The 16,561-nt window shown below is 37.8% G+C and overlaps 1 protein-coding gene and 1 long non-coding RNA gene across 4 annotated transcripts; both read left to right on the top strand.

The window, feature by feature from the left end:
- Positions 1-7,049: 7,049 nt before the first annotated feature.
- Positions 7,050-13,744, top strand: LOC127944590 (uncharacterized). Of its 2 annotated transcripts, none has more exons than XR_008150390.1 (7): positions 7,050-7,100; positions 7,181-7,243; positions 7,343-7,408; positions 7,547-7,627; positions 7,722-7,985; positions 8,087-8,630; positions 12,930-13,744. It is a non-coding gene; the product is annotated as an uncharacterized LOC127944590 (long non-coding RNA). The 2 variants fall into 2 exon arrangements; XR_008150391.1 differs by having other exon boundaries at positions 7,065-7,100; positions 7,347-7,408.
- Positions 8,646-13,940, top strand: LOC127944585 (uncharacterized). Of its 2 annotated transcripts, none has more exons than XM_052540630.1 (2): positions 8,646-13,010; positions 13,830-13,940. In XM_052540630.1, the coding sequence occupies exon 1, from the start codon at positions 9,450-9,452 to the stop codon at positions 10,404-10,406; it is 957 nt and encodes a 318-aa protein (XP_052396590.1). In that variant the 5' UTR covers positions 8,646-9,449; the 3' UTR covers positions 10,407-13,010; positions 13,830-13,940. The 2 variants fall into 2 exon arrangements, with proteins under 2 accessions (XP_052396590.1, XP_052396589.1); XM_052540629.1 differs by having other exon boundaries at positions 13,739-13,877.
- The last annotated feature ends 2,621 nt before the right edge of the window (positions 13,941-16,561 follow it).

Here is a 16,561-nt window from a genome sequence, read left to right as displayed (position 1 = left end):
CTATGTTGATTATTAGCCTACTCTTGAGAGAGAACTGATTTGGTTTTTGAGAGACTGAGACGCGCAGCGCGGCTGTTTGATTGGTGAGCGCGCTGTGCTTATTCCATTCATTCGATTTTAAAATATTGCTTATTACTTATAAAGCCCTGAATGGTTTAGCAACTCAGTATTTGAATGAGCTCCTTTTACATTATACTCCTCTACGTCCGCTACGTTCTCAAAACTCAGGCAATTTGATAATACCTAGAATATCAAAATCAACTGCGGGCGGCAGATCCTTTTCCTATTTGGCGCCTAAACTCTGGAATAACCTACCTAACATTGTTCGGGAGGAAGACACACTCTTGCAGTTTAAATCTAGATTAAAGACCCATCTCTTTAACCTGGCATACACATAAAATACTAATATGCTTTTAATATCCAAATCCGTTAAAGGATTTTTAGGCTGCATTAATTAGGTAAACTGGAACCGGAAACACTTCACATAACACCCTATGTACTTTCTACATCATTAGAAGAATGGCATCTACGCTAATATTTGTCTGTTTCTCTCTTGTTCCGAGGTCACCGTAGCCACCAGATCCAGTCTGTGTCCAGATCAGAGGGTCACTGCAGTCGCCCGGATCCAGTACGTATCCAGACCAGATGGTGGATCAGCACCTAGAAAGGACCTCTACTGCCCTGAAAGACAGAGGAGACCAGGACAACTAGAGCCCCAGATACAGATCCCCTGTAAAGACCTTGTCTCAGAGGAGCACCAGGACAAGACCACAGGAAACAGATGATTCTTCTGCACAATCTGACTTTGCTGCAGCCTGGAATTGAACTACTGGTTTCGTCTGGTCAGAGGAGAACTGGCCCCCCAACTGAGCCTGGTTTCTCCCAAGGTTTTTTTTCTCCATTCTGTCACCGATGGAGTTTCGGTTCCTTGCCGCTGTCGCCTCTGACTTGCTTAGTTGGGGTGACTTCATCTACAGCGATATCGTTGACTTGATTGCAAATAAATGCACAGACACTATTTAAACTGAAAAGAGATGACATAGCTGAATTCAATGATGAACTACCTTTAACTGTCATTTTGCATTATTGAGACACTGTTTTCCTAATGAATGTTGTTCAGTGCTTTGACGCAATGTATTTTGTTTAAAGCACTATATAAATAAAGGTGATTGATTGATTGATTCGTATCATGGTAGCCTAAGCTTTCAATATTTGCCTTTTAAATATATACAAATAATATAACATGTAGCTATGATGTATTATTATAGGTAAAATTACTCTTGCAACGCTCTGATTTCTCAGAGATAAACAGAGAGGCGACAACAATGCGGTGTTTGATTTGCTCTCTTTTCACTCAGGCACAACCCTAATTATTACATTACATATTTTATTTTTACATGCAACATAGATAAGGTCATATAGTAACAGCTCCACGCAATATTGTAATTCTAAAATTCACGTCGTACTTGCAAACACTTTGTATGCATTATGGTTAATGCATGCTGGAGTAGTCGATTGTTTCCGACAGTGCTCGACTAGTCTATGCAAGCCCTAGTACAGTATGACAATAATTTAGCTGTATTTATGTGCGCATGTCCAGTAGAGCCAAACGTATCCATTCTAGCCTTGCTGCGCGCATTTGTCATATCCCGAGCTTTGCGTGTGTCTGTGCACTGTGCCAATTAGGCATAGTCATATACATTTTTGACCAAAGATATAATGTCAACAAAAAATAAAATACATAAAAATTATTTGACCTTACAGTTCCAAACTTTGTTTGTTTATCCAAGTTTAGCTCCCAGGGTCGGACTGGGGGTAAAACCAGTACTCATTAGCAAGGCCCCAAAGGAAGAGAGGGCCCTTGAAAAGTATGAATCTGAAATATATATTTTTTACCTGGATATTTTCATGGGTGGGGGCCATGGGGGCCCATCAGGACTGCCTATGCATGGGGCCCAGGATCTTGTTTAACGCCCCTGTTAGCTTTAACCCTAATTATACACACTTGTACCTAATCAAGCTCTTACTAGACACACTAATCTTCCAGGTGTTTTAAGGCCAGTTGGAGCTAAACTTTTCAGGACATTGGCCATCCAGAATGTAGTTTGGAGACCCCTGTCCTACAGAGTTGTTACTTTGCACATGCTTTTTGATCATTACAAATAATAATGTAAAATTATTTTCTTAGAATAGGAGATATGCTTTCTCTCGCATCACAAACATTATCAGTAGTTAAGTATGTGGTCTTGAAGAGGACCCTTTTTCATTCTTTTGGACTCTGTCTTGGACTTGGACTCGAAACTTTTGGACTTGGACTTGACTTGGACTCGAACCTCTTTGGACTCGGTCTTGACTCGGTCTCGACTAGTCCTGGACTTGGACTTGACTTGGACTCGACAAAGCCGGACTTGACTACAGCTCTAGCGTTGCCTTTATCGGCCAGTTTTATAACTATCTTTTTGTTTTTCTTTAAAGAATTCAGTGCTTTTTCTTCACTGGTGGTCAGATTGGAGATCTCGTTTATTTCCCAATGTAAATGTTTAAATGCTTTTAAATCAGCTTCCACAATTTGTGTTATCTGTTGGGGTAGACTGGAGAAAGGGGGAGTCCAATCTGAACCATCAGTGAACGGTTTCTTTTCCTTTCTATTTCTTTTTCCTTCAAAGAAGGCTTCCAATTTAAGGTATTTCTGCAGGCCTCTGAGTAATTCACCTCTTTGTGTTTTTTTATTTTTTGGGGCAGGAACGAAAGACAGTCCCTTCAATAAGACTGCCGTTTGATCATCCGTAAGCTCAAGTGATGGTGCTAAATTCATGATTAATCTCTCAGTGCCATCACTCGGCCTGATGTGCACAAGAAGTTTAAATGATCCATCCAATGTTTCAGCATTGTTTTTGCTGTTCCAGCGGTCCAGTGTATACAATCCTACTCCACCACAAATTCCTCTTTGGGAAGCTCTTCAATGGAGACCAATGTGTCCTTTATATATTTATTTATCTTTTCTAAATGGACCTGTTCTTCCAGAGGTAAATTTGTGGAGAAGTTTACCAAGGGGAAGTACAAAGCCGTGTGTGGTAATCGGCTTCTGGCCATTCTGTATGTTCTGTGTATCTCTTTAATGGTTAGCAATACATCTCTGTGCTCTGTTATTAATCCCTAGAGAAAAGATCAACAACTCGGGCTCCATTGCTATGGTGGCCTTTTCCATTTTCCTTTTCCAAGTTGCCCTTGTGTTGGAATTTAGCTCCTGGGAAACAGTCGATCTGCAGATCTGCGTCGAGCCAGGTCGAGCCTGTTTAGCTGTGTTTATTTCCCCACTGGGTAGCTCAGTGATCTTATCTTCTTCCAGCAACAGTCTCTGGTAGATTCTACGGGGTGTTCTTTGTTCCAAGGGTGCTTGTGGCCTGACAGGCGTTGGTAATATGGCTGGAGGTTCTAACTGGAAATCTTCTTCATCGAATGACCACTCTCCTCTACCCCTATTTGTCGGTGGAGTTCTTTGTTCCACCAGAATTTCGGGGGGGCATCCTCCCTTTCCAAGCGGCGAGAATTATTTTTAAATTCTCTAAATGAGCGGTCCCTGTCCTCAAACTGCCTCGGGAAATGAGAAGTGCCAGCACGGTTGTGTGTAATGAAATCTCTGTTGTGAGATTCTCTCTCGTGTTCAGCTGGATGTTCATCTAGATCGATACGTCGCCGTGGGACTTCTCCTCGTTCCCTACATGCTCTGTATGCGTACATATCAGCTGATGACACGTTCAAAAATCAAAACAAATTCCCAGGAATTTCAAAACTAAATGACACTCAGTGAACTTGCGACGTTTCGAAGCAAAATAGCTTCTTCTTCAGGCAGTGTAATACTATAGTGTCGTTAAAACAATTAGGAACTGTGGAAACACGAGTGCAGCCCTTACAAAAAATAACCATGGTTTTATTATAGTAAAACTGTAGTAACCCATGGTTTTTTGGCGTATTGACTGCCCTTTGTAAAACCACAGATTTACTACAAATACCATGGTTAAACTATGGTTAATATAGCAAAACCATGGTTAATTTGTGGTTACCATGGTTTAACTACAGTAACCATGGTTTTTTGGCTTTATTTGTAGTAAAACCATGGTTAATTTTTGTAAGGGAGGCGTTGCTACTCTGAGTGATTCAATGCGAATAATTAGAAACGCGCCCCTCCCGCTACTAAAGGTGTTTCTAAATGTCAAGGAAGGATCCTCGGAAGCCATTATTCTGAGGATGCTACATCATCGACATCCGTCGAAGGACTGTTCCAATGTCGAGGATCCTCGGAATTTCAACCAAGGACTGAGTCCTTCGTTCGAAGAATATCCCATACACAGGAAAGGATGCATATGTGTATCCTTCATGCTCTTCACACTCTCAAATCAACCACAATCCTATGCGCGCAGCTTTGCTATCTAGTTAAAAAAAAAATCGAACTTTAGCGTAGTTGGAGCGTAACGGTTTTTATTTACATTACCAAACATTTGTTATAACTGTAGTAAATATAAGCAAAGTTTGACGTTTAAATGCCAGTACAAATTACTACCGTATTGATATTGTAAATTATACAAATACAAATGGTTAACTGAACTGGACCTGTCATTTAACAATTGGTTGCATCATCGGCATTTCTTTTATAAATAATTAGTTAAGTTCTCCAAAGTAATTTAATGATACCATTCACAGTGTTATTAAAACGGACCTTTTCACTGACGTAATGACGCAATTAATGTGCACTTGCTAGCCTGTTTCATTTACGTGTTCTTCGAATGCTTAAGAGGAGTCTCGCCTAGCCTCTGAAGGAAGTGACTTGGAAGGATCAGTCCTACCAAGGAAGTATCCTTGACATTGAGAAACGCCATAAGTATCAACGAGGTCCCTGTGATGACGTCATCTCCCCACGCCTCGGATAATGCCATTATGATGGTAATTTACAAATATGAAACTTCAAAATCTTGTTATTGAAAAATGCTTCTATTCATTCTCCATCATATTCAACCTTTTTTGATATTTTAATAAAGTGCCCTTGGTCGTCATCATCAAAATATTGCTTTTAACTTCATCATTTATCACATTTAGGGGCACTGTAATTTTAGATTTCTATCTTATAACATTATGATTTCATAGTTAACTCAGTCATTGCTGATCCTCTGATTTATATAAATGTATTTATTTTATTTCTAGAATTTGATAATGTAAATTGTTATTTATCATGTTTTTTATAAATCCATACTGTTAAATATGTAATAAATATGTAATAATTATAATTTAGTTAATTGTTTTAGGAGAATATGGAGAGAAAAAAACTTTTTTTCATAAACCATGATTCACTATAGCGTTCGAGAGGTCTTGAGAAGAAATTATAGGGGACCACCTGTCAAAAGTGGGCTCATTTATCCCTAATGTCATCAATGGGTGGTCAACAGATCAAAATGGCAAAAATGATCTGAGGCAGCACCTATCTAATTCATCCAGGCTTCTGAAAAAGTGTTTTGTCTGGACATGTTCTTTTTAGGCCCTAAGAGCTCCAGCTAATCTTACACTCATGAATGCGAATGAAGAAGCAGTACATAAGTTTAAGAAATAAAACAACAAAGTTCTAGGAGAACTTACAGGAGTTAAAAATGAGATCCATGCGGTCCACTTGCCCCATCTGTGAATGTTGTTCCCAGACATGCATGCGTAGCCCCCTGTCTGCTGACTGTGCTGTTGTGTATTTGGTTTGCAATGTGCTACCCTGACTGGCAGTATCAAACATGTATTGAAAAGTTAGTCAGGATGTAACTGATCATATGAATGTCCTAACTAGTTTAAAATCTTCTGAAATCTTCTAATTATTGTTTCACCTTTTCTTCAAATGTCTCCTTCCTGACTTTCGGGGCTGGTACAACAGTGTTTATGCAGACACCTCACCATGGTCTGATCTATAGACTATATGTTAAGGTCCCTCTGAGCAGGAAGGTGCCAGGGCGTCTAGCTTTTAGTGTTGAAAGACAAACCTGCGTCATGTTTTAGGTTGAAAGACATCCAGACACGTTAATCTGATTTAGGGGCTAAATGTTAATGTCTCTTACCTTATGAGCAGGAAAGTGCCAAGGCGTCTACCTTTTAGTGGTGGAAGATGGTCATCTTAATGTGTCTATGTTAACACCTGACTTTTACTAAAACTTTCATTGAATTTACTTTAGGCAGAGGATGATGAGGTTCTTAAGAGGATTAGACAAGTCAGTGCTATGTCCATATGAATGCTGCTTAACAGGAGGGCCATTTCTCTAAGGCTAGGTTGAACAAAAGCAGTGGGGAACGATAGCTATCATGCTTAAGTTTCTTCTCTTTGTTATTTAAGTAGTATGAGTTAACTGTCCAGGAGTGGTTTAATTTAAAACATAATAATTTTCTTTATTGAACAACTACATTTTTAAAAACAAAATAAAGATGTTGTATACGTAACAGCAGATGCATGTTTACCCAAATCAATACTAGGACTCTGATCATGTTTAAAACATTTTCAGTTTTTATTTACTGAAAGCCATTCAGCATAGGTTCTTCTTTTTATTTTAGTAGAATATGAGTTTAACTGTCTAGTAGGAGTTTTATTTAGGGTGGGTTTTAATTTTTAAAACATAAGAAAAAGGAGCAGAACCATTTCTTTTTAACTAATATGGTGACCGTTGCAGTAAATTCATCCCTACCCGAAAACATTACTAGTATTCTAACCAAGTTTTAATCTTGGCTTTATATTATTTTAACTGGTTAGAAACATCTAAGTTATATTTACTAGTAGATTTAGTAAGTTATATTTGATAAAGTTGTAGATCCTTGCAGTGTGTTCATAGGTTGGAAAGAAATGAAAACATTCATCCCTATTGGACAGAACATTGGGTAGGCGTGTTTTTTTCATTTTTATAATGTAAATGTTCATGTTACGCCTACATCTGACATCACACCTCAACACATTCAAAGAGGGTCCGCTCTAACCTGATCAGTTTCACTAAAATTCACAGATTAGCTAGTTTGCTAGCCTACATCTGCTGCTGTGGAATCTCTGAGAAAGACTTTGTTTGTTACAATGGCTTACAAAAATGGTGAGTGTATTTAATTTATATATAAGATGGTTTCTTTGTAAATGGGGTATCTTACTCTGTTTAACTTTAATGTTTAACAGGATTTTTAAATCGTATGTGTGTACAATTCAGAATACTTTAAGGCGCAGATCTTGACCAGCTACGTAAGTAATGTATTTGTTTATACATATAGTATAGTGAATACACTGCGTTTTAAGGATTTATCCACTTATTTTATATTAATTATACTTATTTGTGGTTAGTTAGAGCTCCACTGATTAACAGCTTGGATCAGCGGTCTGCTAACAACAGTAGTAGTTCCTTGAATGGTATGTTGTATTTTATTAGCACTTACATTTGAAATATCTGTTTGATGTATGTAGTTTAAAAAACTTTTATTTATTTATTTTTTTAAACTAAAATCTTTTATTTTACTGTTTTACTTATTTCTTTATCTCTTGATGTAGCCGGATTGGTTTCTTAGCCTGGGCCTGATATTCAGAACATAATTGTTGGGCCCTCAGAGCCATCTGCATCGACCAGCTCAGGTTAGATCTTGATCCCTCTGAAAACATTTTGGTTTTTTCATGTATGTGGTTTAATACTTTACAAAAACAGAATCTTTTGTTTTACTGTTTACAGCATCTTCAGCTTTTGATGTAGCCGGATTGGTTTCTCAGCCAGGGTTTGATATCCAGAATAGAGATGCAGGACACTCAGAGCCATCTGCATCGACCGGTTCAGATCAGTTCACATAGCTCTCTTTGTTAAAAGTCAACAGGGGAGTTAAACGACCCCGGCCTGACAAATTAGCAACAAGGGCTACTACCTCAAGGCTTAGTACTAAGAGACATCTAGCGGTGACCCTGACACGTTGTAGCCCGATGACAACCCACGAATCAGTTGGTATGTATATTTCTATTTTAATTTAACAACCTGTTGTAATAAGAGAGTGAGGGGAAAAAATATCATACATTAATTTATTATTACATGTGTGTTTTCCATAGAACTCCACAGTTCAGATGTGCTGAGCTCTCAGGATAATGTTTCTAACTGGGACGATGCTTTGATCAAAGTTCAGCGGTGACAGATAGACCTTCAGACGTTACAAATGCTGATAATTTTGTGCTGGATATAGATGATCAAGACTTGATATTAGCTGCAGACAGCGTTGCCCCCACAACTGTTACCAATAATACAGAGCTGACCGAGGTGGTTGAAAATCATCAGACTGATGAACTTAACGCTGTTGAGACTCCTGCCGAACATTCTGCATCAACTAATGATCAAGCTCTACCATCAAATCAACAATGCTTCATTCATGAACTATTGCTGGGGGGCCGTGAACATAATCGACGTGTGGAGGAAAAACTGTTGAGTCTTCGGAGATGTTCAGCTTGTTCATTCAGTCATATTGATACGTTATTGACAAACTCTGTTGAACAAGGACAGATATGCAGACTGGTTCATGAACGTACAGACTTTATTGCCGAACAAGTGAAGAAGATCGACAGCGGGCGTTGGGAGGAATTCAGAGAACGTCAACTCACGGTAACACTGCTTTCTAATATTAATAATGCTATTTTAGGTGGTGGCAAATCCTGAGCATTTTTGATTACACATGTAAAGAAAAATGCGCTGGTTTCTTCTTTTTTCTCTGAGCTGACGGTTACCATGTGTTAATTGTTTTTTGATATGCCTTGTACTGTAGTTGCATTTGCGTAGTGTTGTACTGCTGGTGTGTTTGTTAGGTTAAATTAGTTTTTTTTTTTTTTTTTTTTTGTGATGGGTAAATCTTTAAATTTTTTTTGGTTAATTACTATCTGTATTGATGTGTTTAACAGTGTTGAGCTAGTGTTTTTTGATTAGGGTTGTTTATTTAGTATGCATCTAATCAGATACATACATTTAAAAAAATACAAATACATTTTTTTTTTATTATTAATTACTATTTGTATAGCGTGTTTAACAGTGTTTTTTTTATTTATTTTTATTATTACTAGCATTGGGATTTATTTTTGAGGATTTTTATTTAGTATGCATCTGTAATTAGATGTATATATTTTATAAACACATCTTTTAAATATGGCTGGTAAAAGAGTACGTTCAGATGATGATCTACATAGCTGTTCATTGGAGTATGAACAGAGACCTTCTGCAAGAGCTAGATATGATGATGATGATGATGATGATGATGAAATGGTTATAGTTGAGCGGTTGCAGGGAATACTTAATCAGCAGATTGAGGCCTTTGGTCCAGACTATGTAAATCTAGCAGATAGATTAGAGAGTTTTGTACAAACTCAAAGGTCTAATGACGAACAGCATGGGATGATTTTAAACAAAAACATGTCTGAGATAGTATAAAATATGGCATTACAGAATCTAATAACCACAGAGGCTGAAATGTTAGACTCAACTGATCCTGATCTATGTGAAAGATTAGAACAATTGATCCAGACACATGCCTATGATTCTGAACAGATAGGCACTGGCTTATTAGATTCTGTAATGTCAGATTCCACAGGTCCCTTTGCAGGTTTAAGTCAGAATGATGTTGACAGACTTGCGCGAGATGGCGGTGTTGTAGAAGGATACACTATAGTACCAAGACCACATTTTAATGGTTTAGAGTTACATAGAGATCTCAATCTGAGAGAAATTTCATCCCCCAATTTAGCTGCATACACTATATTTGTGCAAAATGTGTTGTCAGAGATGGTGTCATTTTCCAGACAGATTGCAGGTCAGGGTGGGTTTATTAACATTAGCTTGAGAGGTCCTAGTCTAAGACGCGATGTGAATGCTGTACTGTCCCCTGGTAATGATTACAATGAGCAGGTTTTTGTAGACCAGTTTGAAGTTGTAATGCAGAGTAATGAAGGTGTGATGGCCGATGATTCTTTACAATTACATGCCAGAAGTAAGAGTGGCGGGGTTCGTAGGAAGATTACAGATATCGCCCATGATGATGTGATTAAGAGGAAGAAGATGCATTTATTTTGTCCAAACAATGTTGGAACAAATCTATGCTTTCCTATTTGTTTAGCCCATTTTCTTGAACCACAAACACCACACCAGGAGTTAGAAGGAAGGGCTATGACCATACAGAATGCTGCCGGTTTCACATCGCAGAGCCTTATAGGTTTTAATAATGTAGCGAAGTTTGAAAAGGTCTTAAACATAAAAATTGTGGTTTTCCACAGATCTAGTGAGGGTCGATTAGAAAAGTATGAAACGCATGAAAAGCCGCATCCCAAAACTGTGTTTCTATATCTCCATGATAGTCATTACTACATGATAAATGATTATAGATTATGTGTGTGAGTACTGCTATACAGGATCTAAAATAGACAGAATCATTAATATGAATTTGCATGTTCTGTCTGCAATGACAGTGAATGTCACAAACAACCCAAAAACACAATTCATTGTCCCGACTGTTTGCGATTTTGTAAATCACAATACTGTTTTAACGCTCATAAACGGTCAGTTGGTGGTAACGTGTCGGGTAGATCCCTTTGCGATACTATTAAATAATGCAGTAAATGCAGTAGACGATATTACATCGCCTCAAGCAATCCACAACCCCACAAATGTCCTGCCGATTTTTGTCTGCATTGCGGTGATAATGTAAGTCATGGAGGGGCTCATGAATGCTTCATACAGCCTACACAACCTAAAGAGTTTGACACCCGTTACATCTATTATGATTTTGATGGAAAAACGGAAAACATGTTGCGAATTACGCTTCTGCCATGACTTTTGATGGGAAGAAATATGAATTTAGGGGTGAAGACTGTGTGAAACAACTCGTCGATAAATTCAGGCAGCCCAAATTTAAAAATTACACACTTGTAGCACACATGCTTTAGGCTTTGATAATTTTTTAATACTGGGGTATTTTTGCAAAGTATGTCTTAAACTTAAGGTTCTCATGCAAGGCTGTATACTACTCTCCATGGTTGATGAGATGACCAAGCAACGGTACATTGACAGCTATTCATTTTTGCCTATGGCTTTAGCGAAGACATCTGCAGCGTTAAATCTGACCACAGCTGAGAAGGGCTACTTTCCCCATCTTTTCAATAGGCTGGAGAATCAGAGCTATGTAGGTCCATACCCCGCTTAGCATTACTATGGTTATGACAACATGATAGACAGTGCTAGGACAAAATTTGACCAGTGGTACGATACTCTTGCAGGAAAGATCTTCGACTTCAGGAAAGAGATTGGGTTGTATTGTATGAATGATGTGGTTTTACTACGTGAAGCATGCATGAAATATAGAGAGGAGTTCATACAGTGTACGCAGATCGACCCTTTTAGCTACACCACCTTGGCATCATGTTGCATGGGTGTGTTTAAGACACACTTCCTCAAGCTTAACACAATCCTTGACTCACAATAATGCATACGTACACCAACACAAGACATTCTCGAATGATCGATCGAATGGCTTGAATATGTGAAAAAGACCCGAGGGGTGGATATCCACTACGCCCTTAACCATGGTGAGATGAAGTTTGGATCATATTATGTAGACTGTTATTATGAGAAAGATGGTGTGAGAAAGGCTCTTGATTTTGCAGATTGTTTTTTACATGGTCATTTCTGTTCGTTACAGAGCTGACATATATAAATATATAAATATCATATATAAAATATATTTGAATTTATATAAATACATTCCTCTTTTTATCCCTTTCGCACGTACGATCACACACTCACACGTGTGATTAGAACGGTCAGTGCATCACGAGATCAACTGCTAAATTCAAATGTGCTTCCGTGTTGGCTGGCACTGAGCCAGAGACAGGAGCTCGGAGCTGTCATATATCACAACTTTTCAGCGTTTTCAGCCACATAATGTTTATTTTAGGTTTCAGACATAAAAGTACTAAAAAAACAATACATTTAGAGTTTGTAAAATACACACTGATGTCAAAGGAAGAGGAAATAATAATCCTTTCCATTATAGTTAGTTTTATTCATATCAGATACACATTGTGTAAGTAACTTTAAAGTTTACTCTATTCTTCTCCCAGTTCACCTGCCATTTACTTTTATATATTTTGGGAGAAGTGGATGAATTCACGTCTTGTAAATCCAACAGATCTGATTTGAACTGCGTCTGCGGCGGCCGTCGTGCATATAGCTCAACTAACGAGATCGTTATAAAGATGTTTAAACGACAAAACACTTCCACTTGCATATATTTGACAATCGGAATATCAGATATTTCATGCCATATCAAACAAATTTGTGAATATTTTGAATAAAAAAGGTTAAATGACATAAAAGCAGATCATCATTCATTTAGCTCTGTTGTTGCTGCAGTGTGTCACGTGACAAGCAATGACGCGTTACCATGGAAACCATAAAGTGACACATTAATAACGGTCGCTTTGAAAAACTCACGCTGGGGGGTCAGCCAGAATATTTTAAACTTGTATTGGGCGACCCACCTCTTATGGTTTTATGGAATTTGTGTCTCTGATTAATTATTTTGTGAATTACTTTGCAAACCTGTGTTTTTAAAGGTGCTATACAGTTGCTATAAAGTTGTTATTATTATTGTTATTGTTATTTACAGTTCGTATTATGCTCTGTTCATTACTGTCCTGTCTAAATAAACAGGACATTTGCATTTACATTTGGGTTATGCAGTGTTTTAAAATTATATTTTACACTGGGGTGCCTTGAGATTTTATGCACTTTTGAAAGGTGCCCTGATTGAAAAAAGTTTGAGAAAGGCTGATCTAGACACAGTGGTTATGTGGGAATGCCAGTGGGCTAGTCTTAAGCAAACAGACCCTCATGTAATTGATTTTATGTCTACTTATTCAGCACCAGAGAGACTGAAACCTCGCGATTCCCTTTTTGGTGGAAGGACCAATGCGTACAAGTTGTACCACAAAACTGTTGATGGTGAGAATCCTATCCAGAAATTATTTTCAGCGATTTTGAAAATCTTGAAAATTATTATGGTCTTGTCAAGGTAAAGATGCTGCATCCTCGAAAATTACTATATCCGCTGCTTCCCATAAGATCCAATGGGAAATACATTTTTGCCCTCTGCCGCACATGTGTGGAAGAGCAAAGTGATGTCATACCTTGTACTCACACCGATGATGAAAGAGCAATTTCGGGAACATGGGTCAGTCTGGAATTGTTAAAAGCCATTGAGAAGGGTTATGAGGTGGTTAAGATCTAGGAGGTGTGGCATTTTCCACAGAGATCTGACAGTCTGTTTTGTGATTATGTGAAGACGTTTTTGCAGTTTAAACAGCAAGCCTCTGGCTATCCCTCAGATGTAATCACTGAGAATGACAAGAGGACGTACATCTATGACTATCATAAACAAGAAGGGATTAAACTTGATCCTGAAAAGATAGCTTATAATCCTGCTCAAAGGTCAGTTATGAAATTACTTTTGAACAGTCTTTGGGGACGGTTCTGTTTAAGAGAAAATCTTGCTAATTCTAAACTTTTGAAAAACCCTGAAGATTTTGCTCATTTCATCTTTGGATGTCAGTATGAGATCAAGTTCTTCACTTTTCTATCTGACAGCGTTGCACAAGTACAGTACAAACATGCAGTGGGGTCTTGTTATGAGACTCGAGATGTAAATGTCTTTATATGTGCTTTTACTACAGCCCATGCTCGACTAGAGTTGTATGATCTGATGGACAAGCTGGGGGATAGGCTTCTCTACAGCGATACTGATAGTGTCATCTTTGTGTCTAGAGAAGGAGACTGGGAACCTCCACTAGGTCCATATCTAGGTGAACTGACAGATGAGGTTGGCAGTGATGATTATATCACTGTTACTGTTCAGGGGGACCTAAAACATATGGCTACAGAACTGGAAAGGGAAAAGTGTGTATGAAAGCAAAAGGGATAACATTGAATTCAGAAAAGTCCAAAGTTATCAGATTGGACTCATTGATCAGCCTTGTTAACAGCTATGTAAATTCATCTGACAGTACTCAGCACATACTAGCCCACACAGACAACATTGTGAGAAATAAAAAGACAGTCACCTTGCATAACAAGTCAGTTGTTAAAAGATTCAAGGTTGTGTATAATAAGAGGGTGCTTCTCCCTGGTTATAGAACATTACCTTATGGCTACTGATAACATTCTCAGTTATCGAGGGGTAAAGGATACAGATGGGTTTGATCTGCGGTTTCAACATCCATTCTCAATGACCCTCTGTGGCCCATCATGCTCAGGAAAAACTTTATGTAAAAATGTTGTTGCAGAATGCAAAAAATATGATTTCTAAAAATGTTGAAAACATTGTGTACATTTATGATTGTTGGCAACCATTGTATGATGAATTGTTGAAAATGTATGATATTAAATTTATTGAAGGTATCCCACAAACCCTGAATGATGACCATCTGTTTCCACCCAATAAAATTAATTTTTTATGAAACACGCTAGCGGTATATCTGAGGTTGAACGAGTTTTCACACAATATGTTCATCACAGAAATTTGAGTGCCCTGTATATTGTCCAAAATTAATTTTTTCAAGTCCAGTAGAACCATTAGTTTGAACACAAATTATTTGGTGTTGTTTAAAAACCCCCGAGATGTTGCCCAAATTAATGTTTAAGCAAAACAAATGTATCCTTCAAACACAATATTTTCATGGAATGTTATCAAGATGCAACCAGTGAACCTTATGGTTACCTTATGATTGATTATAAAGCTAAAACACCAGAACAGTATCGTCTCAGAACTGCTTTACTTTCACCATATCCAGTGGTCTATCTCCAGAAAAGAAAATGGTAACAACATTTCAGGGAAGGATGTCTGCAAGACCTTTAAGAAACCTGTCCCTTTTGAAGCTATTGTTAAAAGGAACACCAAAACAAAGGCGTGTTATTTTACAGTCAGCTTCAGATGAGTTCATAGCCACATTGTGTGAATTAGCTCTCAACATCCTCCATGGTAATGTACCACTAACCACACAACAATACCAGAAGCTTAAGAGGAGAAAAGCAGAGATCAGATTTGTTGCAAATAAAAAGATTGGGGTAAGGAGAAAGAGGCAGATGATTAACCAGCAGAGCGGGTTTCTTCTACCTCTTTTAATTGTTGCAGTCCCATTTATATCTAATTTGATTGCATCTAAATAATGTTCGGGGATGAATAATGCAGAGAAGATGTATATGATTCCACAACACCAGTTGGATAAGTTGAGAACATCCAACCAGCGCGAGTCTTTACAGCAGGTTGTGGAGAATGATCTGGATATGACTATAAGACATATTTTTGTACAATAAAGATCTGGAGCCATATGAGAAAGCCAAGATGTACACCTCTGTTTAGCAGAGGTATTTAACATTGTCTAGGCTGGGGGACAAGGAAACAAATACATTAACACTAAGCTTTCAGACAGCAGATGGGGTTAATAAAGTACAACTCCCCCCTACTTCCACAGACAGCCATGATGTTACAGACGTTGTTGTGGATGAAGTTTTAAAGAATGTTCCGCAGAGGAGTTAAAAACATATTTGTTACATTTTACATAAAATGTCTAAAACTAAAAACATTGCTTCATGGACTGACTCAGGAGAGTTTGTGTTTAAAGGTAGAACTATGGAAGGTTCGCATATACTGGACTTAGTAAAAAGTGTGGTAACACTTTATAATAACTGCATGCTATGAATCATTAGTTAGGCATCAGTAAATAGTTAATTCATCATTCATAAAACATTGTCTCAACATTAATAGACATTAGTAAGCAGTTTATAGATACAGCTATAAATGCTTTGTTCTTCATCTATAAGCATGAAAGAAACAACACAGAGGGATACAGAAAATATAAGTATTTTTCACAAAAAAATTACACTGTACAACTGTACACTTGTTATAAAATGAAAAATAAACCTCTGCAATGCCATAGAAAAAATACAATAAAATCCCGTACACCTCCAGAAAACACAACTGTGCGCCAAAATGAAACTAGGCATCTGCATTCTGATATAAAAATACATTTCTGTAAAGTGCAAACATTGCTGAATAAAAATTTACCAGTGTAAACACTGGATTACAGAACTGCCAAAATACAACTCATAACATTTTTATAAAACAATAATAAACAATCAAAACTGTGTCAAAACTACCTCAGTACTAACTTTCAAGCATCAGGGAACAGCAGTTCAGTTTGTGGATGAGATTAGATTCATTGTACAACTTTAGTTTGTTTTAATAAGTTTGTTTTTGTGTGAAAACTTCCCCAGATCCTAGGTCAGTTCACTTTCGTTTTAGGCGCAGCAGCTTACCGGAAGCCTTAAAGGTATTGATAGTATCTTGTATTGCTGGATCCTCTTGAATTGCAGTGGCACACTGTGTGGCAAATGCACTAAGTTTAACCTGACTGCTGTGGGTTTTAAGGAGTTCCTTATACTTGTCATGTGTATCGATGTACAGCTCTGCGATTGGAGCATTGACCACCACTGTGTTC

The sequence above is a fragment of the Carassius gibelio genome, chromosome A23 (assembly GCF_023724105.1).
Source record: "Carassius gibelio isolate Cgi1373 ecotype wild population from Czech Republic chromosome A23, carGib1.2-hapl.c, whole genome shotgun sequence".
NCBI lineage: Eukaryota > Metazoa > Chordata > Actinopteri > Cypriniformes > Cyprinidae > Carassius > Carassius gibelio.
This window is presented reverse-complemented; position numbering and strand designations above follow the sequence as displayed.

What these genes read in the sequence shown, in the direction of transcription:
- LOC127944585 (XM_052540630.1), top strand. Translation starts at nt 9,450, where the DNA reads ATGGCATTACAGAATCTAATAACCACAGAGGCTGAAATGTTAGACTCA.